The 25,906-nt window shown below is 47.9% G+C and overlaps 1 protein-coding gene across 5 annotated transcripts in view; it reads left to right on the forward strand.

Moving 5' to 3' along the window:
* The window catches only part of LOC133353250 (phosphatidylinositol 3,4,5-trisphosphate-dependent Rac exchanger 2 protein-like), a 220,446-nt gene that overhangs the window by 22,137 nt on the left and 172,403 nt on the right, over positions 1-25,906 (forward strand). For all 5 annotated transcript variants that reach the window (XM_061569342.1, XM_061569344.1, XM_061569345.1 and 2 more), the window contains exons 3-7: positions 11,122-11,193; positions 15,411-15,533; positions 19,548-19,652; positions 24,649-24,750; positions 25,520-25,681. In XM_061569342.1, coding sequence (XP_061425326.1) covers positions 11,122-11,193; positions 15,411-15,533; positions 19,548-19,652; positions 24,649-24,750; positions 25,520-25,681 — 564 coding nt within the window. The remainder of the gene's footprint in view (positions 1-11,121; positions 11,194-15,410; positions 15,534-19,547; positions 19,653-24,648; positions 24,751-25,519; positions 25,682-25,906) is intronic.

Here is a 25,906-nt window from a genome sequence, read left to right on the forward strand (position 1 = left end):
CGGGATTATTTCGTGAAATGAAAAAAAAATCTCAACACGACGATTGTGTAGATTGTACGGCCGTAAACATTAAAACCACCGACGTTTGGCAAGATGACGATCAACTTGCTTGTTTGTGCCAAAACTGATGCAATGCATTCTCGGAATTTTCCTGGCATCGATGACAATAGCACTTTTAAAATGCACGGCGAGCACATTTTTTTGCTTTATTAGACACCACCCTGAATTGCTTTGTCCTAATGGAACGGTGTTTGATTGTCGTGTTGTTTTTTTTTTATGATGTGAATAACATAGACACTATATGTCTACATTTGGCAAACTTACTTTTGTCTGGAAAAGATTCGGGGATTCCAAAGAAATTAGGATTAACCCAATGCTGTGTTTGTGTGTGTGGGTTGGGTGTGGTCATGAGCCACATAAAAATATAAACCATGGTCTCATATAATTTTGACCTTTTGCCGTTAGTCCATTCAAGGAAAATAGGTCACCTGATGAGCTTTTTTTCGTTTCGCTCGCAACGTTGTAAGACTGAAATCAGATACTCGGTCCGTGCGTGTTCGTTTACCATCGGTTGTTTAACGCCAGTAATGGACCTTTGGATGAAGTCCAGTTGATGGATTGTTGTATAGATGCACTCTGAACAGAGGCGACCCTGGGTGGATGGAATACCGTTTGTTGTATGGGACGGGATAGATGGATTGCGAGGTCACTTGACATATGGCAACGGATGGCCGCGTAAAATGACACCAACGCCGAACTGCTGCGCTCCTTTGTGTTTGCGTACAATTACATTTTTCGTCGTCAGCATATGGCCGCAATACATGTATGCCTCTATGTTTAAACAAAACAAAAAAAACCTTCCTCCGGTGAGATTTTTCAACAGTGCCGCAATCCGTCGTGGACATTTGCTTTTTGCACCCAAAAGTGATGTGAAAAATGGCGTCGATTTTTAAGGCAGAACATCGGAGATTGGAGGGTGTCTGCAATGCGCCCTTCGTCATGGTGGGTCCTTGTTGCCCTGTAAGCCACGTTCAGTCCCTGGGTCTTTGGTGATCCAGCTTTCCTTGTCAGCCTCAGGCACTACACTCATGTGCGTACCAGGTGTCGGCCACAGTGCACTTTGGGAAAAAGTGAATAATTTTACTCAATCAACGTTTTTGCATAAACGGTCGCTGAAACCGTCGGTTGCAACTCCTTGTCATTCCCTTTTGCCGTCCACCTCAAATCCCGCTAAGTTTTTCCAGATGACGTGGTCTGCTGTCTCTTCGCATTGGAACCCACTTTTATCAGTCTGCCGCTTTTTACCACCGCCACCACCAACAAAAAAAAATCTCCTCCCCGACCCTGGGCTGCGTTCGTGTTAAGTTACTCGCGCGCATTTTGTGTTTGCTTGGGCAGACCTCTTACCGATTTCAAGCAAGCGGCACGCTTCATTCCCCAACTCCGCGGGGAAATTTAAGTAAAAATGTGAGAGAGAAAAAATTCGGCGTATTGCCCTGATTAGGTACACTGTTATCAAACTTATCATATATAAATATTTTCCAAGGCATTTTCCCTTGCAAGATGCCTCTTTGACTCGATTAAATTAAATCCGATCTCAGCCCCCTCCCCCCTCACCCGCCGTCTCCCCACCTTTAATCTTTCCTTGTATCCAAAAGCAAAAGTCGCATTTCAATGAATTTATAGCGCAGCGAGTGTACAGAAGTTGCCACGTGCTGTTGTGAGTTCCCCCCAGAGGAAACCGAAGGATCAGGGATCGAATAAACCCGGTGAAATCTGGCCGGCCCCATGGGTTGCCGCGAGTGCTTTTCAAATGCTGGTCCCGTGACCCTCCAATGGTCTACCTTTCCTTTTGCCTATCAATCATCGCTCATGCGCGGTGCAAATTTTATTTTTAACCAAATCGACGTTCCCAATTGACACCTGGCGTGAAAGAATAACATCGCTGGACACGGGGAAAAAAGCTAGATCGTTGGGAGGGTTTTTGCACGGCTTGGATTATGGAAAATAATGTTGGGGATAACCCAAGGGCATGCTGAACGCTGAGGATGCTAGGAATTTCATAGTGGTGGCGGGAACGCAAACTTGAAAGTTTGCGGTTGAAGGAGGTGACGGTAAAGGTGCAGCCCTGCAATGCTTACTCAATGCAAGCGTTGGCAGAAGGACTGCCACTAGAGGGAGCTCTAGAGAAGCCCTCTAAAGGCTATTTTGCCCTACTCTTCTTTGCCGCACATGCAACCCTGGAAGAGGTTAGAGTGCCCACCCTTTTAACCCACCACGCGCGGCCTGCCAATCAACGAACTGCGGTGCACCCATTCACGCTGCTGCGTTGCGCAGAGGTGGGGCGATCTCAGAAACTTGCTTCAACCCGCCATGCCCGGGAGATCAAAATCGGCGACCTCTGACCTGTATTTTTCGAGCTCAGTTTTCGCCGCAGCAACGTGTGTTTGAAGGCAGCGACGCGGATGTAATTCGGGAGGTTGCGGTGGGTGGGTGCGGGATGTTTGACGTGTGCTGCACGGCTATTTAGACGGGCGTTGGTGTGGGCACCCAGAGGCCCCAGTGACGAAGGCGGGAGGGAGACATTGGATAGGTGGGTAGACTTTCTTTATCATCACGTGAGAGCCCATTGAGACTAGAGGGCATCTTCTCAGGGGATACCTGGGACCCCGAAAGTTGCACAGGTAGACTTATCCTTAATAACCAAAAACAGCAGTATACAGAATTAGAGTATTAATCAATACAGAATGAAAATATATATATATATAAACTAGAGGTTCCATTCACAGGCACCTGCTGTTCACATTGTCCAAGCACTGAATCCAAATGTCCATTAAACACTAACTGGGAGGGATTAAATTTTTTTTTTTTAAGTGTAAGAGAGTTGTAATATTGTTCTGTGTACGAGGAGCATTAAGCCAGATGGTGAGACACCGTTAGAACAGACTATGCAGGTTGCATATTGACTTTGCAACAGCTGCAAGATATATCAGAAGGAAGGAAGTGATGGCATTGCCATGATGACCTCTTGACCTTGAATCCAGGTGAGAATGTAGCAATTTTCCATCCATCCATCGTTTGTTTGGTAATGCTAAGCACAGGCTCAAATGGTCGCAATGGCCAAGTGGCCAGTAACATAAAGCACTGTAAAAGTTGTACGCAATAAAGGTTAACACTGTTTTTTTTAAATTGATCATGGTTATAAAGAGCCTTGGGGATAGGAGACAATTGGGAGGGAATTCAAAAGTCGATCAGTGTGAAGTAAGACGCAGTACAAAGTGGTGAAATGTTGCAATTGTGGTCTGGGGTATGGAGACCGAACGGATTTTCTTATTTTTATTTCATTTCTCTGTGATCATCATTTTCCTGTTATGTACATTTCTCTCTCTCTTTCGTTATTCATTTATTACTCTTTTAGCGTTTGATTTGCTAAAAAAGTGGGGTTTTTGTTTTGGTATGATCTGTGTAAGGGACTGGCTCTTTGATGGGCAGCATTGTAGGATGCAATTACGTGAATGACTTTCTCTGAAACTCAATTATTATTAATTATTATTATTAAAGCTGTACTAACCACAAGCACACGTGCCCTTACCTTTGAATCTGTCGTAATGGCCATTCTCAATCCACTGCTTGATGAGTGCTGCACCAGCGGGCAGGGGAAGGTCCGCTGAGCCCACGACCTTGCACAGGAGCTTCTTAGCTCAACGAGCTTTTACACGGAAAATAAACTCATGATCCTGATTCTGAAATTCATTGGCACGGCACCTCCGCTTTGATTCGCGTTTGCTCAAGCGTGTTGTTGCCTCTCGCCGCCTGCCTGGCCGTCGTTGTTCGCTGTCACGCTGTCCAGCAAATCAGGTGCTGCTTGCGTTTACCGGGAGTGAATTTAAACGTCGAGTGAATGGAGCCAAAGTTGTCCTGCGAGCTCCTGCATGTCGGTAAATACCCCCGCCGCCCCCCCCCCCCCCGAAAAAACAAAACAACTTCCCCACAACTTATTTCCTTAAATTTGATCTTAATAAGAAATCATAAACAAATGGACTCGTAAATTGAAGTTGGGTGCATGCATTAATGAACGCATAGAATGTGATTAATTAATTAATTAATGAACTGTGTGCTGTTGTTGGTGGCCGGCAGTGGCTTTTTTTTGCAAAGCAAAGGCCCTTACTGGGATTTATTTCCCCCCGCTCTATGCTGCTCTCTCTGCCGTACTTCGTGTGGTTTTTTCTTCTTCCCTCTCCCCTCTTTGTTTTTGCATGCAAGACGACATGTCATGAGTTTCCATCGCTAGTTTTAACAACCACTCATTGACTGAAGCATTCTCTGGGAGAGTTGGGGAAGGGGTGGGGGGCCTCACTGGGGGTAGAGGAGATGAATTAGTTTGGGGAGAGGTTGGGCAGGCGGCTTGGCTGTGTCTGGAAAGAAGTCTGAAGATTTTGAGAGTTTCTGGGGGGGGGGGGCGGGAGAATGGCTGGGGCTTGGTGGAGGAGGGTGGTAAATGCCCTGTGTTGTGACCGCAGCTAACCTGCAGTCGTCTCGTTGACTTTAACAATTATTCACTCTCACGCGTCTTCGGTAGATGCCAAAATAAATCGCTGCTGCTTCAGCAAACGTATAAATGTATCCGTCGGTAACACCGCCACTGCTTTTCGTCGAAGGTTAAGGTACGTGAACGTTCGTCTCCGTTATGAGCAATGGGCCCTCCTCCTCTGCCATGGTCGAGGGCCGTTGCAAGCCACAGCGGCGTATGTGCCAACTCGTCATTAACAGATTTGACTGACCGGCATGGTGAAGTATGACCAACCAAACTTTGTTTTAGCCCTCGTCCATCGGCGTATTGACAAAAGCCTGCTGGAAATAGTTTATTTTTACAACATTTTCATACGTGCAGGTTTTTTTTGCGTGTGTTTTGATTCAGAAATTTCAGGTCATGGTGGTCAGGTGAGTTTTGGAAAAAATTCAGGTCATTCTTACAATTGAGACTCATGCTGGTCACGTGAGTCCTCACCTAGTAAAACACAATACACTTTAACTTAATTGGATTCAATATTTAATTATTACAAAAATGTGCCAATCTTCACTGTTTTGCAGTGTGCTTCACTGCATTGGTAAAGAGCACTGAGTTGCGGTGTGCAAACCGTTAGCATGGGGGCAGACAAAGGCGGTGGTGACCGTGCCACACACCACCATCCCATGCACCATAGCAGCCTTTTAATATGTGCTCGCTAACATCACTTGCCCCAACAGCTATATAAGTGTATTTTTGTCTTTCTATATATATAATCTCATGCTGTATGGATTTCGGGTCCTTGAAAAGCTTAACATTTACATCACACGTTGAAATAATTTATTACATTAACTTTACATATTTCCGTAAATTCTTTGGAATTGCTTTTCGTGTTCACTTTATTGCCCTTCCACCGCACCTTCGATTAGCACTGATGGCTACACACAGTGCGAAAGAAGTTCAAACATACACATGTGTATTTTAAATAATGGATTCCCACTCGCTTGCGAGCCTCTAAGTACGTGGTTTTAATCTACGACTCCAATTGACGGCACTTGCCCGAGAGTCATCCGCTTGTGTGGGGGATCGCCTTCCCAGTATTCAGCCAAATATCTCAAACAGGACTCTCCCAACAGAGTCAGAGAGACGCTTCGTTTTTTTGTCCACTTCTCAGTCACTGATCTGTGTTAATCGCCTGCGTTGTAAAGTCAAGAGCTGATATTGTTTATCCGTAGAGAGGGTATTTCTGGTGCTAATCAGTTGCCAATGCTCTCTGATCACGATTGGCATAACTACGAAGAAAATGACACGTAATATAAAATCAGTTTATGGCAAGTAATTAAAAATATGTATGTCCAGACCAAGCAAACGTTGTTCTAGAAAACCATCCCCTCGAATCCAAAGCCAGTAACATATCCAGAGACTTCCCTTCCGCTGCTAACATTTCTGTCCGATTCAGAATGTTGGCTCGTCAAATACGAGGTCTGCGTTTAAATCTGTACAGACTGTCTGTGTCTGTGGCAAGGTTCATTCTCGCCAGAAGCTACTCTGCAAGGGTAGAACCAGCCTTTGCCTCCATAATGCGCATCTGCCTTGATGTAAACGACGGCTGATTAACACGAAATGTGAACTTCAGCCGGAATTATTTTACCACCCTGCAGCTATCTAGCCCTCTTCTGTCCTCATTTATAAACCTCTTCATAGGATTCTAGAAATACTGTATTTGGTACGTAATTCAAGATTATTCAGCATCGGCATGCTTTGTATCTAGTGGTAGTGCCTTATGCTGATAATCCCCACTCCAGGCCAGCCTAGCAACGTTGCAGAAAAAGGTGAGTAAGAAATTAAATCCTACTATTGGTCAACACCTACTATAGCCCATAGGTTAATCATCAACGCTGCATTTTTACAGAGATGTGCGTGCTTTTATCTATCGATTTTGTTGTTGTTGTGTTCAACAGGCAGTGTTCATGATGTTCAAATTGCGTGGCGTTTGCTGTTGTCATTGTTGTGACCAGCGCCGCACACCTGCCAACACGGTCCCTTCCTGGGTGTTTGTTTGTGTGTCGCTCTGTGTTGCGGGGGAAGCTGTGACCAGAGGTCGCAAACGGGTTCTGATTCCTTACCCGTACCCGGCCGCACCAGGGTCGCAAATGGGTACCCGTACCCGGCCGGGTACGGGTAGCCGTTCCCTACCCGTACCCTACCCGAAATGGGTGACAAACGGCTACTCACCAGTGACTCACGGCCTACCCGTACCCGTACCCGGCCGCACCAAGGTCGCAAACGGCTACCCGTACCCGGCTGGGTATGGATAGCCGGGTATCGGGTAGGGTACGGGAATCGGGTAGGGTACGGGTATCGGGTACCCGGTTGCGACCTCTGGCTGTGACCCACTTTCAGCGAGTAACTAACAAAGCAGCAGCCAATCGGGGACGCGTGCGAGTCATGGCGGTCATAGCGGGCTTCAGCGGAACCAAGCTTCCGAATTCAGGAGGGCGGTGCTGCGGCTCACGTTTTCAGCCGAAGCTACACACACAACAAAAACTAAAATTGGTCACTCGCGATAACGCTCGTCATCTCCTTTCTTGGATTTTCTGTTTGCACATAGTCGCTTCAAGATGTTTTCTTGTTCATGTTTTTGTTTTTTTGTTTGTTGCGGTTGCACCCGATTCAAGAGCCGAATGGCTCACAGGGCTATACCTAATAAATAAAACTTGAAACTTGAATCCCCCCCCCCAAAAAAAGAAACGCTTCGGTCCCCGGCCCTTTGCCTTCGAAACCCAGCACACGCTCGTGCCCGTGGCCCCCGTGACCCAGTGGAGTGCACCTCCATTGATTTACTCTTTGTCGATTGCATTTTTTGCACGAAGCAGCCGGAGGCCAACTGAGCATTAATTAGGAAATAAGTAAATTAATGAGATGTATGAAAAAAATTTGCGAGAAGGCGCTTGAGCGTGTTTACGTGCAAGCTCAATCGGTCGCCGTGACGCCCCGGGGTTGATGAGGGTTTATTCCGGGATAAATTGAAATGTTGAAGCAATTTTGCCGCTATACTGAATCGAGGTCCGTTCATCTGTGTTGACGGAAGCCTCGGGTTGAGGGGGGCATTTGAGGAGACTGTGGCACCCCAACATTTCTCTCTCTTGCACCATGGGGGGGAGGGGGTGGTGGTGATGGGGACACACCATGGGGGGGTGGTGATTATTGTCAGGACGTCGATCCTTGATTCTAGCAAATTTAACATCAATTCGTCCGGACAGAGAGAGACCCGGCGTTGACGAAACGTCAGCAAGCGATGAGGTCTTGAACTCTAAAGACCTTTAAAGTGAATGTAATTAAACACACGATTGAATGGACATTTTAAATTATCATAATTCTTTTTTTTAAGTCACATTTACAAATTATTAGGGGGAGAGCAGTCATGCAGTGGATTGAAAGTTATACTTTGTACCCGGACAATTGAGTGATTCTCGACCATGGCTAACATCGGTGTGTAAGTGATATCTTAAAGAGGTCCTGGCTAAATTTCGATTTAAAGCTTTCGTGACTGCAGGGATTCATCTTCTTGGTTCTTTCGGTAAAGTCACGTAGAAGGGAAGTAATAAAATAATAAAAATAAAACACAATAAAATAATTCTCACGACGTTTCGGCCACAACGCAAGCAGCTACCCTTTAACCAATGGACACTGACCAGCATGGTGAAGTATGGGTAAACAGCCCCCCCCCCCCCACGACTCACTCGGAATGGTGAGGCCTTGAGTTAACAAAGAGCTGTAACTTTCAAAAAATATTCATATAAAAACATTATTACGTGGGGAAATCATGAACGTGTGCACTTTAAGATCAACACAATCTAGCGGCAGCAAACCGACGCTTCGTAGGTTTTGCGCGCTTGTGCCAGTGTAGCTCTCCGATGTGTTTTTGGGGCAAATCCACAAATGCATGCACGGGCCCAGCATAATTTAATATTTGTATTCGTTGGTTCTTTCGGTAAAGTCACGTAGATAGAAATAATAATACAAATACAGTTAACATTCACTTTATTTCACTTTGTTAATATTCACTTAATTTTAATTTTTTATATTTACGTGACTTTATCGAAAGAACCAAAGAATATGAATTATTTGCAGTCACGAAAGTTTTAAGTCAAAATGTAATATTTGTAGCGAGTGGTGGTGATTTCTAAACATATGCTATTTATTTGGTTATGCTGCATTGCGAGTGGTGCGTGAGCGCAAGCAACAACATTTCAACACAGTTGTCAACACTGCCAAAAAGAAAACATGCGTGTGTGTGTATATATATAATAATATCTATAATAGATGACGTTTCGGCCAATAGTCCCTCCTCTTAGCTGAGGGAAAGCAATAGCCTGAAACGCCACCTTTTAGAGACATGTTCACATTAGGCAAAATAACTCTTTCGTGATTGTTGTTGTTGTCAGGAATCTACGCAACACGCCTTAAACAAACACCCCCCCCCCACCGCACAAAGTGAAGGTGACATGTATTGCGTAATATCGAAGCGCACGTGCACCCGTGTCTGTTCCTCAAGGAAATTCCGCAACCGATTGATGGATTGATGAGCGGCTCTTGGGGTTCATCGTAAATCATTGCCGTTTAGGAAGGGGGGTGGAGGGGGGACCGTGTCCACGCAGCGAGCATCTCTCTCTCCCCTCCCAAGATCGTGGGTTCACGCGACGGGCAGACCGGAGAGAAGGAGAGTAGGGGAGGGGGAAGTCTAGTGCCTAAGCAGATCTTATCTATGAAGTGTGGTGTGTACTATATTTCACACTGCCCGCTCCAGTGGAAAGAATAACTTAAGTCAGAACCTGTGGCAGACTCGGATGGTTCTGCCAGTGCTCAAGGGGTCTGTTTTCTGTCAGGGTCGGGCTTCAGGGGACATGACGAGAGGTGGTGACGTTTGTGGAAGGAGACGCTGTGTTCCCTAAACTGCAGAGTAGCAAAACAAAAACAATCCTCGCTTCCAGAAAAACGAATGTACACTCGCAAAACTACATCACCGAAACCGAAATCTCCCGAGATTCGGGGTCATGTAAGGACTATTATTCGGCAGATGTGAGCCTACATCTGCTCCGTCTATTCACAGTTAGTACATTATACTCGAGATGTTTATTTAATGTCTGCTTTTATTACTGGAACCGTGTCGTTTGTGGGGATCGTTCAAATGGGGTTTTGGCACTCCCTTTATCATCTATGGGGGGGAAGGGGGGGAGTGGTGGTGCAGTGGTTAGCATGCTGAGCTGTGAGCCGCAGTCAGCCGAGTTTGATTCCCAGCCACGGCTAACCCCGACGGTGAGTTACAGCAGGACCGGTCCTGACCTCCGTTAAGCTGCACTGACCAGCGTGGTGAAGTATGGCTAATAAAAACAACTGCCATGATTAACGTGGCATGGAAAGGACTTCATCCAATGGGGAAAATGAAAATGGCCTGAATGTTTTATCTTCTGAACGATAGTTATGCTAAAGGTGTAATGATTCAATCCTCCACGATGCAGGGTCATGATTTGATGAATAATCAATTCCCTTTTTAACACTGTGGTAAATTGGAGCACCTTGAGTCACTGCAGAGGTCACATTAGCATGTGACATACAACCCTTATGAACAGAAAAAACATTGATTCTTAAACACATGACTTATTGCTTGTGTAGCGAGTGGAATAATCAATATTTAATGCTTGCATCATCACACCCAAAATGAACACACATGCACCACATGTATGCACATCGATATACTGCGAGGGTAGAGCGGTGGTGCAGTGGTTAGCACAATGCGCTTTGAGCCCGGTGACCTGAGTTCGATTCCCTCCAAGGGTTAACGCCAGCGGCGAGTGATAACTGAGCAGTAGGTTTTCCCTTTATCAACTCGTACTCATAAGCTTGGTGAAGTATGGTCAAAAATCACCAATGACCAAATCGCATGGGATTGCCTTCATCCAGCAGTGGATTAACAAACGGCTGTGATTGTCCTGCTAATTGTAACGCACTATATGTATACTTGTGTCTGCTATAGGTGCTCAACAGAAAGCTGATGTGCCAATCATTGTCTGAACGCACGGTTCTGTGGTAACGGTTTTACTTTATGATGGCTAAGCATTTACACACTTTTGGCTGCATCGTTCAACGATCTTTTTACGAGTCATTTTCCGTCTGTTGTCATTGCACGTGCGTGCGTGTGTGTGTCTACAATCGTGCAAGCATGCACGCTCTGCACACCATGTGTGCAGAGGCAGAGGCCATCTGAATGCATCGACAAATGCTAAAATGCATCGCTCCGACTTTCGCTTACCCCTGATACCTCGTCTGTGCATTACTGAAGGTGTAGTAAGAAAGAAGGCCACTGAGATTTAAAAACAAAGCATTACAACAATTGCTCATGTTCATACGAAGTACGTATTACGAAGGGCAGAAGTGATGCGGGCTCTGTTGCTTTAAAACTGTACCCTGGGCTGTTGTGTTTGGATGAGGGTTGTTCCGGCAACTGCCGCTCCTGCCACCGCTGTTGCCGCTGCTGCTGCTGCTGTGTGCATGGCTTGGCTCTCGCTCGCTCCACGCCGACTCCCGTCTCTGTGTCTCTGCGTCGTTGGCAGGCGTTCCTGCAGCGGATGAGGCAATGCGCGGCTGCCAAGACTGACAAGCACATCACGGACGAGACGATCGCGGTGAGTCGTTCGCGCAAGTCGAGGCGTCGGTGTCCCCGACGTTGTTGTTGTTGTTGGGTCGCGACCCCCGCGGTGTCACCCGCATGCTGTCTCGCACGGGGCTCGGAGCCTCTTATTATTCTTCTTCCTCCGCCTCCTCTTCGGTTCGGTTGCTGAAGAATTAGCCCAGCACGTGGAGCAGAACGTCGGACACCGTGCGGAGTGCCGCGCGGTAAAAATTTCGTGAAGCTCGTCGAGATGTTGCGGCACAACCGGCCACAGTGGCTCGGAGATGTTGACTACCTCGCCTGTTGTGCAGGAGGTCGTGGGTTCGATCCCAACCCTGACGCCTGTTGCGTATTTTAAGTGTGCTTGTCTCTCTCTCTCCCCGTGGTCCTGTGGATTCTTCTCCGGGTCCTCCGATTTTTTCCTCCACGTTTAGAATCGTTGTCACGCGCTTAGAATATTTGACTGCCACACATTTTTACATGATGAGCCACTTCGTTGAGCTATCATTTGCGATAGCCAGGTCGTTTCGTTTCTGAAAAGGAGACGCATAGCTCAGTGGGCCTTACCTGTTAAAATTATTATGTTTTTTTATTAATTATCGTCGTAGTTGCCTTACACTAACAAGGCACCATCGCCAGCACGCACGTGAGCGCTGTGCATATTAACGGTTCACCAACACCCCCCCACCCCCATAATGTTCATGTTGTTCAACTGGTCATTTGAATCGTAAGCACTCCAGAACTTTTCGCTGACTTGTTTTCTGCCACGAAGTTTAATTCTGCGCTTTTGCTACACTTGAACCTTTCGGGCTGTTAGTTTTTACATTATTGATTGATTGACCTGCCCTTAGATTGTCCTGTGCTTACTTTGCACAACTCACAAACAATTGATTCCAACACACACGATTCATTGCACGTATCATGGCAGCGAAACTCGATTTTCATTTGTTAAGCGGGTGCATTGTTAATTTTCCCAATTTACACCACCACCCCAATCACCGGTTACACCATCGACTATCATCACCGTCCACCAAGACGACCGTTATCACCGTCCATCACCACCCAGAGATCACCACACAGTCGTCCTTCAGCTATTATCCACTATCCAAATATCATATGTTGGAATTCTTAAAAGCAAAACGTAAATTTTATAGGGGATGGGGTGGGGGGGGGGGAGGAACGGGGTTTTTAGTGTGATTTTTAAGAGCCAAAGGAGAACCCCCTATACGCGTGAAAATATTTTCACATGTAATTTCACCGCAGTCATTTATCTCACAGCAGTCCACCGCGGCTCACATGAAGTGCATGAGATGGTTAATTAAACATATCGCATGCACTGCAGTATTATGCATTGGCCAAGCATCACAATGCCCGAACCTCCTGTGGCTTTTCTAGATAAATACATTTCGCTGTCATTTCGAATATGTTATATACATATCCGAAGCGGTTTAATGGTTAGCGCACTGGACTTGCAAGCCAGAGGGATTGCCAGTTCCTCACGGCAAGATGAAACAAAAGTGCAGGATTCTTCAATCCCCCACAACCACCACCACCACCACCTCTGTCCGTCCAGCACTATAAACCTGTTCACCACAGTTAGTGGGGTACCCCAGCTGGCGAGATGCTATCTGCCTCGTCTGGTATGCAGGAGCTCGTGGGTTCGATCTCGACCCTGACGCCTGCTGCTGTATATTTGGAGTTTGCATGTCTCTCTCTCTCTCCCCGTGGTCACGTGGATTTTTCTCCGGGTCCTCCGGTTTTCCCCTCCACGTTGAGAATCCATTCTGAGGCGTGTAAGCAATACCATTATAATGATAGAAAAATGCGTTTCTAAATGTGCCACTTCGTCCAGCTATCGTTTGTGGCCAGGTCGCTTCTGAAAAAAATATAAATAATTTTAGCTCAGCCTTACTTGGTGAAAAATATGTAGTATAGTATCATAGTTTAGCTTTAGTTTAATCGATAGACTGGATTCATGTGGTGGGGTAAAGTGTGGATCTTCTAAGGCCTCTGGCCAGCGTGGCAGCGTAGGCCCAATGCTCACTGGAGGGGCTCGCTCGAGCTCACTCGTGTGGAGGTTCGTCTGCCAGCAGTGGCATGAGCAAGCAATTGCAGGGCTGCACCTTTACCCTTCCATATTCTTAGGTTTTTTCGGTAAAGTCACGTAGGTAAAAATTTTTAAATTAATAAAAGTAAAATAAAAAATAAAATAAAATCACGACGTTTCGGAGGCAACACAAGCTTCTGTCTTCAGGTGGAACCGTCACAGCACGAAAGCTGTACCTTGATACAGCTATCTTAGCTTGATACAGCTATCGTGCTGTGACGGTTCCACCTGAAGACGGAAGCTTGTGTTGCCTCCGAAACGTCGTGATTTTAATTTTATTTTATTTTACTTTTATTAAATTTAATTTTTTACCTACGTGACTTTACCGAAAAAACCTAAGAATATGAATCCTTGCAGTCACGAAAGCTTCAAATCTAGAACTTTACCCTTCGGTTGAATGCCTATCACTGTGACGCATGTTTTTTCTCCGTCTTAATGGTCACGGTACGTTAATCACAGTGTACATTAATCATGTTGCACTAATCCATTCCGATGCGTGAAAGCGACGCCTTCATAATGTGCTTAAATCTGACTCGGTTTTCACACTTTTTTAAATGCTCATTCGCACGCGCGCACGCAGACACGCACGCGCAGATACGCACGCACGTACGCAGCAGTGTGCTCAAATAATTGAGCGGATCCTCCTTCATGCGACTAATTCCGTCCATTTAAGCAAATCTCATTAATAATGAAACATGGCATCAAATTGACTCTGCGAACGCGCCGGTAGTGCTGCCCCCACCCCCCCCCCCACGCATGTACGCTGCTTGCTTCCCCGGGGACTGCCTTGTGCGATGTATTATTACGTTTATTTGATATGCTCGTTGAACGAGGAAGGCAATCGTTGAGCCTCAAGGCACTTTTGCAGGAGGGTCCAGCCAAGTTTGCGCAGAAAGGGGGCGACGTTGCTGCTGCGTTAATCCCAATTGGGTAGTTTGCGGGTAAATTTTTCAGCTTTACCCGTTACATTGTATGTGCTTATGTGTTTATTTTAATTTTTTTGGCGGAGGAAACCCGCGTAGAATAGGGGGGAGAACGCACAAACTCCACTCAGAAAAGGCACCCAAGTTGGGAATCGAATCCAGGCCTTTCTTGATTTGAGGCTCACGAGTTATCGCTACGCATCCCGCTGGCTGGCGGTGATTTAGAACAGCGCGGTCCTGCGATCCAAAATGCTCGTTTGCCGAATTTCGAGGACATTTTTTTCCTACATTTTCAAGTTGAGCGAACGAATGACGTTTCAAGCCCTCAGCTGTGCTTTCAAGATTCCGGGTCAAACCGTTGTGTTCCATTGCATCTGTCGGATAATGGACGCCTTTTTTTTTCCTTCTTCATTATTGTGGTATATAGGCCAGTAGCCTTTGGGTAAGAAGGTTTCTTACTGACGTGCAATTGTGTGTTGTGTACAGCACACGCAGTGCAGAGTTTGTAAAAAAAAAATCATTTGGTGATGGCCACGTGACCCAGGATTCAGGACTGTTTTCTCAACTATTAGGGAGCCGATCATCTCTGTAAAAAAAGAAAATCTCACTTAATTTGCCTAAATTCTAGCTCCATTAGTGGGAGTTGAGCCTTATTGTGAGTTTTTTTTGAGAGAGACTGAAAGGGGCAGTGAAGGGGGGAGTGTGAATGAAGGGGAGCGTAGCTTAGCGGGAGTGTTAGTAACGGGAAGGGTGAGTGAGGGTGAGTGTGAGTTGTGAGTGAAGAGTAGCACGAGTGTGAGTTATGAGAGGTAGCAGACAGCGCGCTGCGCTACGAACACGGCGACCCGAGTTCGATTCCCGCTCGCGGCCAACACCGGTGACGATTGTCTGAACCAGTTCTACGCCTCCCCTAGGTCGACTCAACCATAAATGAGTACCGGGTGTGGTGTGTAATCGCCACTGGGAAGACAAAGGCAGTCGGGTGTAGTGCTGGCAACTCGCCTCCACTTGCCGCAACAATCTCTTACGGCTACACGGGGCGATCTTTGTCTTGGCTTTCTATGTGGACTAAGAGGCTGAGTGTGAGCCGTCGCGTGCATGGCCATGTCTCTCATCGCATGTGTGACCGTGTCTCTCATCACACGCATGGCCGTGTGTCTCATCACACACGTGACCGTGTCTCTCATCGCGCGTGTGCAGGTCCTCTTCTCCAACGTGGAGGAGCTGCTATCCGTGCACAGAGACTTCCTCTCCGCCATCGAGAAGTGCCTGCAGCCCGAGCCGCTGCCGCACCACCAACTTGGCGGCTGCTTCATCCACTTCGTACGCCACGCTTCCTGCCGCACCTCACTTCCCTCTCAAGGACTAGATTAAACTAAACTCTTTTAAGTCACCCGGGTAAGGCCCCACCGGGCTCCGTAGTTCTTTTCAGAAGCCACAAATGATCGCTCCGCGAAGTGGCTTATCACCACACGGAAATTTGCAGCAGCCAAATACTCTAAATGTATTTTTTCTAAATGTGGAGGTAAAAACCGGAGGACCCGGAGAAAAATTCACGTCCACGGGGAGAACACGCAAACTACAAATATCCACGCGATTGTTGTGAGTTCAGGTGGTGGTAGCTGCTCCAGTGCCTCGTGGGTTTGCTGGTGGGGCTACCAATATGTTGAGAAGGCGGACAGAGGGCCCACGTTTGTATTCTTTGCACAAGGACCCCATGCCCAGTACGCTATGCCGCTGCCAGTGGTGAACATTCCACATTCTCGTGGCGATGACCAGTCCTGCTATAGGACAACCATTTTTTTACATCCAACAAAGTGGTACTTGTTTTACGAACCTCAGAGCGATGATGGGCTGAGTCAACCCCGACGTGGGATTTGAACTCGCGATTGTCCAATTGTCAGGCTTGCACTCTGTCCACAGTGGCACATGGATGGATTTACGTACTTTTATCATGTTTAGAAGGTAAAATAAATAATTATGCATTTGGAACATTTAGAAACATATAGGTGTTGCTTTCTGCAATTTTGAACGTTCCGCTTTTAAGAGGACAAATGTCGTGGTATGCCTGCAATCGTACCGCCACGCACGATGTAACTGTTAAATTAAACGCACTACGTGCAGGGCAATGCTTGACAATACTTCCCTGGGGCCAATAAAATGAGTTCCACTTTGGGAGTGGAATTCAGCGATGGTTTCGCTACAGAGAGACTCAATACCGGCGTGGGGAATGTGGAATTCCCACTCCGGTGCTGTCATCAGGAGATGGACGCCACCTCGATGATCGTTTGCTCAGGAATTCACCGCCCACAATTTGGAACGTTGAGGAAACTCACTTGTTTCAGGAGATGTTTTCGGCAAATGAACGATGAGTGTTTATACTCGTGGGAGGAAACCGGAGCAGCCGGAGGAAACCAACGGGAGCGAAGGAGAAACACTCGATGTAAACAGATGGCGTCAGCCTCATCCTGGGCGAGCCAGGGCGTACGTAGCCACCGCCACCCGACCTAAAAGTTGCACATTTTGTCAAAATCCTTCGAAGGATTGCCAGCTCCCTCGATGGGCTGACCACAGTAAAATCCGCCCGTGGCCTCGATGCTGGCAGTCACGTGACTGCTGCTGCTGCTCTTAATGCCTTCTGATGTTTCATGAGGGTGACAGGACAACATGTGCATCATCATCATCAACCCACAAAGCGTGCAGAACCAGGAGAGCGTGGTGGGAGATAGAAGTTAAACAATAATCCTGACCGCCCCATTCCTGTCCCACGTCTCGATGGAGTCCACCGACTTGTGGCTTGTTAGTCTTTATTTGCAACATGGGAACAAAAACGGCTTTAAATTTGGAACGGGTACCCCCCCTCCCCTCCCCCGTTTTTTTCACTTGCGAAAGTCGGTCAGCACTCTGATGGAATACATTAACATGAAACGGGAGGCAGGAGTGAGGGGGGGGGGGCGGAATACATTTTTTTCGTTTTTAAAGTCAGGAATTCATGAAAACGTGAGCTTGGCTAAGAAACCCTCCGTGCGCGTGTGGCATTGAGGTGAAACCTGGGCATGAACAATAACACAAAAAATTGAAACGTTTATTGCTGCTGGGAGTTTAATTTAACGAGAAGAGGAAATGGGTGGGAGGGTGCTGCGAAGGGAGAGGTGGGTGGGGGGTTGCGTTGCCTGTCACTCTTTAGATTTGGCAGACGCAGAGCACCTGGCTTTTGCTTCCCCATGCCGATGCCACATGTGGCGTGCGCGCTGATTGGGAAACTTCTGCTAAAGAGGCGAGAGACAGAGAGAGAGAGTGGTTTGAGGGGTGACTGATGATGATGATGAGTCGAAAGAAATCTGCTCATCTCTCCTGTTGACAGTCCTGAGCCAGTGATTGAAAAATCCATATTGCTACGGCAGTCTTTTAACTCGTGACGTCACTACAAAGTGGTACTTTGTGTATTGGCCCCAAAGGAATGAAGGGCCGAGCCAACCCCTAATTGGGAATTGAACTCGTGCCCTTCCGATTGCCGTGCACTCCCCTGGTCTACTGCTGCGCCACCTGGCAGACTATATGCAGCGTTTACATTTTAACTTTACTCGTTTTCAGTTTCAGTTTCATGTATTAGGTATAGCCCTGTGAGCCATTCGGCTCTTGAATCGGGTGCAACCGCAACAAACACAAACATGAACACGAAAACATCTTAAAGTGACTGTGTGACTGTGTGCAAACAGAAAATCCAAGAAAAGACAGCAAAATATTGCAGAAAAAGCACCGTACACCAACGCTGTGTGCAAAAAATCCCAGTGGGATGCAAGTCAAACAACAACAATCACAAGACAGCTTAGATTAAGGCCATCAGTCTAACTCCGTACTACAACAAACAAACATGGCCAAACCAAAAAACATTTTCGAAATCACCAAAATGAAGCCATGAAAGCAATTTAACGGTGATCATAGGAACTGTGACCGAATTTTCACAATTAACGACGTACACATGCAGTTGCTAGAGTGCCTATCTGTCTGCATACTCTGCACTGGGCTAGTATGTAGACAGTTCAGTTCACACATCTGATACAAAAATGTCTGCAATGTTTTTTTCCCAAAGCAGGATACACGCACACGGCTGTGCTACGAACCTGGCGACCCGAGTTCGATTCCCGCTCATGGCCAACGCCAGTGACCATTATCTGAAACGGATCCTGGTCCTCCCCTAGGTCGACTCCGACTCAAATGAGTACCTGGTGCGGTGTGTAAACATCGCCACTGGGGAGACGAAGGTGGCTGGACGTGGTGCTGGCCACCGACCCCCTCGTGTGCTGTGCTGGCCTTTATAGGTGCTCGCTAAAAGCACTTGCCCCAACAGTATGTTCAGGCTATGCCTCCCGTATATATATGTGTCTTTGTTTCAAATCTGGAAGCAGTGGTGCAGTGGTGCAGTGGTTCACACATTGCAACCGGGCGACCCGGTTTGGATTCCTGCCCACGATTAACATCAGTGGCCAAATTGTATCTGAACTCGTCCTTGGCCTCCCTTATGTTTTTTTGTTTCATTAAATGATTGCCCATTGTCAATCCACTGCTGGATGAAGGCCTCCAATGTCCGTGTTGGCTAAGGGATTGCTTGGCCATACCTCGACATACTGGTCACTGTGGGTCAGCGAAGAGGTCACTCGGACCGGTTCTGATGCCGTTCGCCACCGATTCCAGCCGTGAGTGGAAATAAAACGGAGGTCGCCGTTCTCATAATGCGGTGCACTCACCGCTGTGCCACCACCCTCCTTTAGGTTTACTCGGCCAGAAATCCGTAGCCATTGCTGCGGTGTGTAACCTTCAGCACCGGCGAAACATTGGCGATGAGGCGTGGTGCTGGCCACACCACAGCTTCGTGCGCCATGCCAAGCTTACGTGTCGCCCACTAGATTGCACTTGCCCCTAAGGCAGAGGACGCAACCAGGTACCCGATACCCGTACCCTACCCGATACCCGGCTACCCGTACCCGGCCAGGTACGGGTACCCATTTGCGGCCGGGTACGGGTGGACCGTGAGTCACTGGTGAGTAACTGTTTGTCACTCATTTACCAACGTCTTGTCTCTTCTCACAATTCAAGTTCCTAGAATCAACCCACCCGTACCCTACCCGTACCCGGCCGGGTACGGGTAGGGTACGGGTATGGCCAGGTACGGGTACCCGTTTGCGACCCTGGTGCGGCCGGGTAAGGGTAAGGAATCAAAACCCGTTTGCGACCTCTGCCTTAAGGCCTTCACGGCTGAGTGGGGGATCTCTGTCCGTTCTGCGTGAAGCGCATATTGGTGTGAGCCCTAAACTGATATTGTTCCTCCTCGTGCAGAAAGAGAAGTTCCGGATCTACGAGGAGTACTGCAGCAACCACGAGAAGGCCCTGCGTCTCTACCTGGAGCTCAACAAGATTCCGTCCGTGCGAGCATTTTTTGTGGTGAGGGAGATCGAGCCCGTGCGTGTGCGTTTCTTTTCTGGGCGCGGTTGATGTCGATGTAAAGCAACAACTATGATTTTTTTTATTGAGGTTGCTGAGCCAGATCATTTGCGTCCGGAGTAGCAGAGTGTGTCGCTGTGATGACTTTCGGGTGTTGAGTCGTATAACGTTACAAGGTTCTGTTCTGGGTGGTGACCAGAGTCGCAGCACACTGCCGGAGAGTTTTTATTTTTCCATTGCCAGCGATCTTCTGCGTCCGGTTTTTCGCAAGGTGTTTGTGACTTCTTGCGAACCTCATTTGGCTTTCCAAACAACATCACCATCATCATCAGGGTTGAAGTTGCATCGTTGAAGGTGAAAGTGCGTGGGTCCAAATTGTCTTGCGCAACTTCAAGCGGTTGGTGAGCGACATAATTGAGATCATCAAGTGAGTGCTTGCGGAAAGCGAGTAATTGATAGAGAGAGAGAGAGCGAGGGTGAGAGCGATTGAGCGAAGGAGAGAGTGAGTCAAATCCCAGCTGTGAGTCTCGTTGTATTTGTGGCTGCCCAGTCCCCAGCCCAATCTCTCGGTTCATGCTGCACATGCGGTCACTCGGCTTGGTTTCCCCCAGGTGTTGTGCATTTGAAAAAAACACGCCGGCTTCCATGAGCTGTGCGCGCGTGGGGAGCGGTGGGGAGCGGTGGCACAGTGCTTAGCGCACTGCCCTTTGAACCCGGCAACTCGAGTTCGATTACCACTCACGGCCAACACCGGTGGGGATTTTCCGAACGGTGATCTCGTCTCAGTCGACTCAGTCTTAAATGAGTACCTGGTGCGATGTGTGAACATCGCTACTGGGGAGACAAAGGCGGTCCCCCACCCCCTCGTGTGCCGTGCCGGCCTTTATAGGCTACTCGCCAACAACACTTTCCCCAAAAGTCTGTTAAAGACTATATGGGGGGGGGGGGGGGGGTCTGTCTTTGTTGTGTTCATGTATAACTGACCTGCGACATCTCAGTCTCAGCTGGTCGTCTCGGTCATTCGACTCAAAGCACCTGGGTCTGCTCCGTGACCTACGGCCAAGCGAGCCTTAGCCATCAAAGTGCACCTAGCCTGGCACAAGCGAAGTGATGAAGTCAACGTCGCTTGTCGGTGAATGGACTCTGTTGTTGTCATCGTTTTTGTTTACGAGCGTTTACTGTTGGCGCAGGTCATTTTGTCGAATAGGAATTATCTACGATACGTAGTCCTGGCCTCACCACCTGCTTCTGTGCCATCCCGGCCTTGCTAGTTGCTCACTCACATCCTTTGTAGCGACAAGAATACAGTCCCGGGTTAAATGGGAGATGTTTCTCTAGATTTGAAGCTTTCGTGACTGCAAGGATTCATATTCTTAAAATTATAATTAATAAAAGTAAAATATTTTTTTTATTTTACTTTAATTAATTTTAATTTACATTTTTTACCTATGTGACTTACGTGACTTAAAATTAAATATTAACTTTTATTTAAATGGTTTACCTACGTGACTATGGTAGATATTTGTCTGTTTTTTTAATCTTTACCAAGTGACGTATGAACACGACTGATACTTGTGTAAATGCTCTAGCTTGAATTTTCACGGGGACAGGCTCTAGAGCGACGCAGTCCTCGATGTGCGCACGCGGATTGCCCCGGGCACGTAGCGCGTGCTGCGTGCGTGCCCACGCAGCTGCGTGCGTGGGCACGCAGTGCGGGCACGCCGAGGGGCTGCGGGAGGAAGTTGACTAATTTAGGTTGACAAACGGCGTTGCAGAGAGGAAAAAGGCACAAACAAAAGCGGCCGATGTAATTTCTGCAGAGGCGGGGGAGGGAAGTTGTGCTCAAACGTCTGGGGGGAGGTGGTGACGACGATGCCGCCGGCTGTGCGGGGAGGTAGTAAGGGCGTCCGTGGTGGTGGTGGTGGGAGGGGGGTGACGGCACGCGTGCCCCGCTCGGGTGACGGAGCTCTCGGCGGTGGTGTCGAGAGGAAGTAGCCGAGGTCGAGCCGGTCGCAATCGGCTGCCGAGACCTTTAAAAGTCTCGCTGTTAAGCCGTCCGCGAGATAAATTGTATCGATCGAAACACAACGCGGACAAGAAAGACATTTACGAATACGGCTCAGTCCATTATTTTAATTTCATTTGCCAACGACCAGCGTTCGTTTTTGTTGGCCTCGCTTGCTTTATGACGGTATATACCGCATTCCCTCGAATTATAACATCCATTGACACACCCTAGCACCCACCAGTGACCAAACTAACTTTATCTACACCGGGCACAAGTTTTGGGTGCATCTTACTTTCCAGAGTGTCTGATGATCCAGAGAATACGGTACGAATAACGTCTCTTGCATTGCAACCCGTTGGTTATTGACCCTGGCAGGGCCTTGATTTCCACATGGTTGCTGCATTACCAACATCGATACAACATCTCCGATTAGCAACGGCTGGCTGCGTACGGTACAAAAGAAGTTCAACGTGCACGCGTACAAGCCAAGTCGAGGCAGCCCTAGACGCTTCCGATTATCTCGGTTGGCGGAGGAAGCTCAGATATGGGCAGTTTGGGTTTAGGGCTGTGGGCGTCTGTCCCATGACTGGACCGTCGATGGTCAGCTGGTTGACCTGTAGTGTCGCTGCTTTTGGGATGTGGGTCGGAATCCCACTTTTATCCGGCACTGCAGGGGCAGTGCCAGCTTCCCTTGGTTGTTGGTGACGCACACTCGCATTTCCATCAATCTCTCAATGCGTTGGCTCTGATGTTAATGAAATGTAATTGCATAATGCTAGCGGTCAGAGTTTAAATGCAACTTTTGCTCCATGAGCTTTGGCGCGGTGGTGATGATTGGTGGTAGTCCTGAGGAGCCATGGGTAGAAATTCCACATTCCCATGGTGGGGCCAGTCCTTCCAAAGGACAAGTAATAATGTTACTTTTGTAAATTATTGGCATTTTTTTTTGCATTCATTAAAAATAAGGTACAAAAACAAACATCTCTCGTATACACCATGAGACCTCCTTTACCAGTGGCAAAATATAGTAATAGGTTTTTACCCTTTCAACTGGTACAAAAACTGACACCTTTATACAAGGCATCATATGTTGGCAATAACCACAACACAAGCAGTCAAAATGCAAACAAAAAGAAATAACTCTGATAATGGTAATGATATGCACTGTCCTTGAAGTTGATTGGTCCACACCCGAGACAGCTTTTCTTAGAGCCTAGTCTCCATTGGTGTTGGACCAGATGACGCCTAAAGGCGTACAACTCAGAATTAGTGTACATGCTTACCCAGAGCTCTCAATACTCTGATAATGCGCTGTTTTTGAGTTGTACGCCTTTTGGCGTCATCTGGTCCAACACCAATGGAGACTAGGCTCTAAGAAAAGCTGTCTCGGGTATGGACCAATCAACTTCAAGGACAGGGCATATCATTATCATTATCAGAGTTGTTTCTTTTTGTTTGAATTTTGACTGCTTGTATTGTGGTTATTGCATATGATGCCGTGTATAAAGGTGTCAATTTTTGTACCAGTTGAAAGGGTAAAAACCTATCACTATATCTCCTGTATAGCCTTTAACATATTCCGTAGGAGAATTTGCTGATAGGAAGCACCTATGAAGGCAGAGGTGGCCAGCACCACGCCCGGGGCCGCCTTTGTCTCCCCAGTGGCGTTGTTTACACACCTCACCATCTACTCATTTGAGGCTGAGTCGACCTAGGGGAGGCCCAGGACCGAACTTGGGTTCGTAGTGCAGCGCGCTAACTGATGCACTACCGCTCAACTAGGGCGTAAACAACAACAAAAAACCTAAACCACTCCACAAAGAAACAGCAGGTTTGTAGAATGTATGACTGAAATCGCTCCATTTCATTCTGAAACTTCCTCTGAAGTCGCATCGTTATTGCGTCTTGTCATCACGGTACGATGCTTGTGGAAGTGTAAGGAGTGTACGTTGGAGGTTGGTAGTTGACCGTGTAAAAGTTTTGGAGTCTAATTAGGAAGAGACGAGTGATGGCACGGTGCTTTAGTAACGACAGAATTGGCCATGGCGATCTCTTGCAATGCAACGATAATGGGTGAGGCCGCGTGAAAATACAGACTATGTCTGATCTATTGTCCCATTTCCTGAGCCAAAATTGTTTACAGAGCAGCGGTGTGTGGGACCTTTTCTCTTACTTGGGGGCCAACATTTTTACGAGCGCTGTGAATGATGCGCATGATGTCCGCAGAGTTATTCACCTTTTAAATCTCGATTGAAAACTCATCTCTTTCGAACTGCTTTTTCTGGTTTTGGGTTGTCGTCCTTCTCCCCCACACCTCCGATTAGGGGCCGTCCATAAATGACGTCACGCACCTGGGTGGGGGGTCAGACATTTGTGACGATGTGTGACGAAGGGGGGAGGGTTTGAGAAATGTGACGTCACATCAAAATGCGCAACTTTAAATAAATATAGACAACACGTTCTACTTAATTAAATAGACTTTTTAATCAATGTTTTCTCCTACAACATCAGAGCGCAGCGCCACATTAAATAAGCACTACAATGACAATAGTTTTAAGCGATTTGAAGCATGTTTTATTTTTTTAGGGGGGGGGGCATAGCTTTGTGACGTCATATTTGAGAGGGGGTCTGACTTTTTGTGACGCCGTGTGACGAGGGGGAGGGGGTAAAAAATCGTCCAAAATCGTGTGACGTCATTTATGGACGGCCCCTTATCACGGTTGGCTACGTACGGTGCGACAGGAGTTCAGCATATACACACACAGAGTGTAAATAGTATAAATAAGCACGCTAAACTTCGACTCACCGTGCTGTTGCCTGGTTGAAAGTATCCCCCACGAGGACCTGATCAGTGCAGATCAGGTGGACCCAGTGGACACATACATCGTTCGCCGGCCATCTCAAGCAGTAGGCCTCACGTGTGGCCTTCGACTGGCCTGCGTCCGTGACTTGACCGGCATCGTACATCGTTGTCCTTGACGCTTTCAGGGGTGCATGCTGCTGGGAGGCAGACGGGACAATGACATCCCCCTGCAGGGATACCTTCTCTCGCCCATACAGAGGATCTGCAAGTACCCGCTCCTGCTCAAGGTACGTCCGCTGCTGCCACTTTGCGAGGGTTCACGCTGATGGGGCCCCTCTTGTTGCTTTTCGGCCTCGAATCGATTCGCCCACCGCCACCCGCCCCGTCCGTCAATTCGGGCACAAGCGTCGAGGATCTTTTTTCCCGTCTTGTTTTGATATCCTGCTCGTGGTGGTGTTCCGTCTCGGTCGTTCCATTCGCCTGAGGGGGTAGCCTGCGCAGGTGCTTGGCATCGCTCAACAACAACGAAAATCCATTGCTACAAGCACAACCTGAATGCACGTGCTGTGAGGAGCAGGAGAGGTGGGGGACACCGCGGCAATTGCACTGTCCTCTGTGAACCCAACGATCCGAGTTTGATTCCCTGCCATGGCTCGCATCAGTGTTGGGGGGGGGGGGGGGTGACATCTGAAATGGTGCTGGATCTCCCCTCCGTTCACCCAGGAACACTGACCAGCATGAAGCATGGTCACACAGCCCCCATGACGAACAAGGATGATGAAGCCTTCGTCCGAGCAGTGGATTGACAAAAGGCCATGAAGTGTTGTAACTGGTTAACGTGAGGGTTGCAGCAGAGGTCGCAACCGGGTACCCGATACTCGTACCCTACCCGATACCCAGCTACCCATACCCGGCCGGGTACGGGTACGGGTACCCGTTTGCGACCCTGGTGCAGCCGGGTACGGGCACGGGTAGGCCGTGAGTCACTGGTGAGTAACTGTTTGTCACTCATTTCCCAACGTCTTGACTCACCGCGGCGTGCCGCGTGCCGCGCAGGAGCTGCTGAAGCGCACGGCGGCGACGCACAGCGACCACGGCGCGGTGGGCGAGGCACTGTGCAGCATGAAGGCCGTGTGCTCGGCCATCAACGAGACCAAGCGTCGCATGGAGCGGCTCGAGGCGCTGCAGGAGTGGCAGTCGAGCATCGAGGGCTGGGAGGTGAGCGGCAGCGCTGGGCGCACGTCTTGTTGACAAAGAGCTTCGCATAATTGTTTTTTTACCCTCGAAATCCCCACGAACTGCGAAGGTCTTTACACCATTGGAACCTCATTTGTCAGTAAAAAATATGATAATTGTTTTTTTTACCCTTCTATCTGGCAACAAAACTGACACCTTTTTTACAAGGAGTCATGTTTACATAGACCACAATACCTGCGGTCATAA

The sequence above is a fragment of the Lethenteron reissneri genome, chromosome 43, assembly GCF_015708825.2.
Source record: "Lethenteron reissneri isolate LAM-NWPU_2019-01 chromosome 43, ASM1570882v1, whole genome shotgun sequence".
Classification (NCBI taxonomy): Eukaryota; Metazoa; Chordata; class Hyperoartia; order Petromyzontiformes; family Petromyzontidae; genus Lethenteron; species Lethenteron reissneri.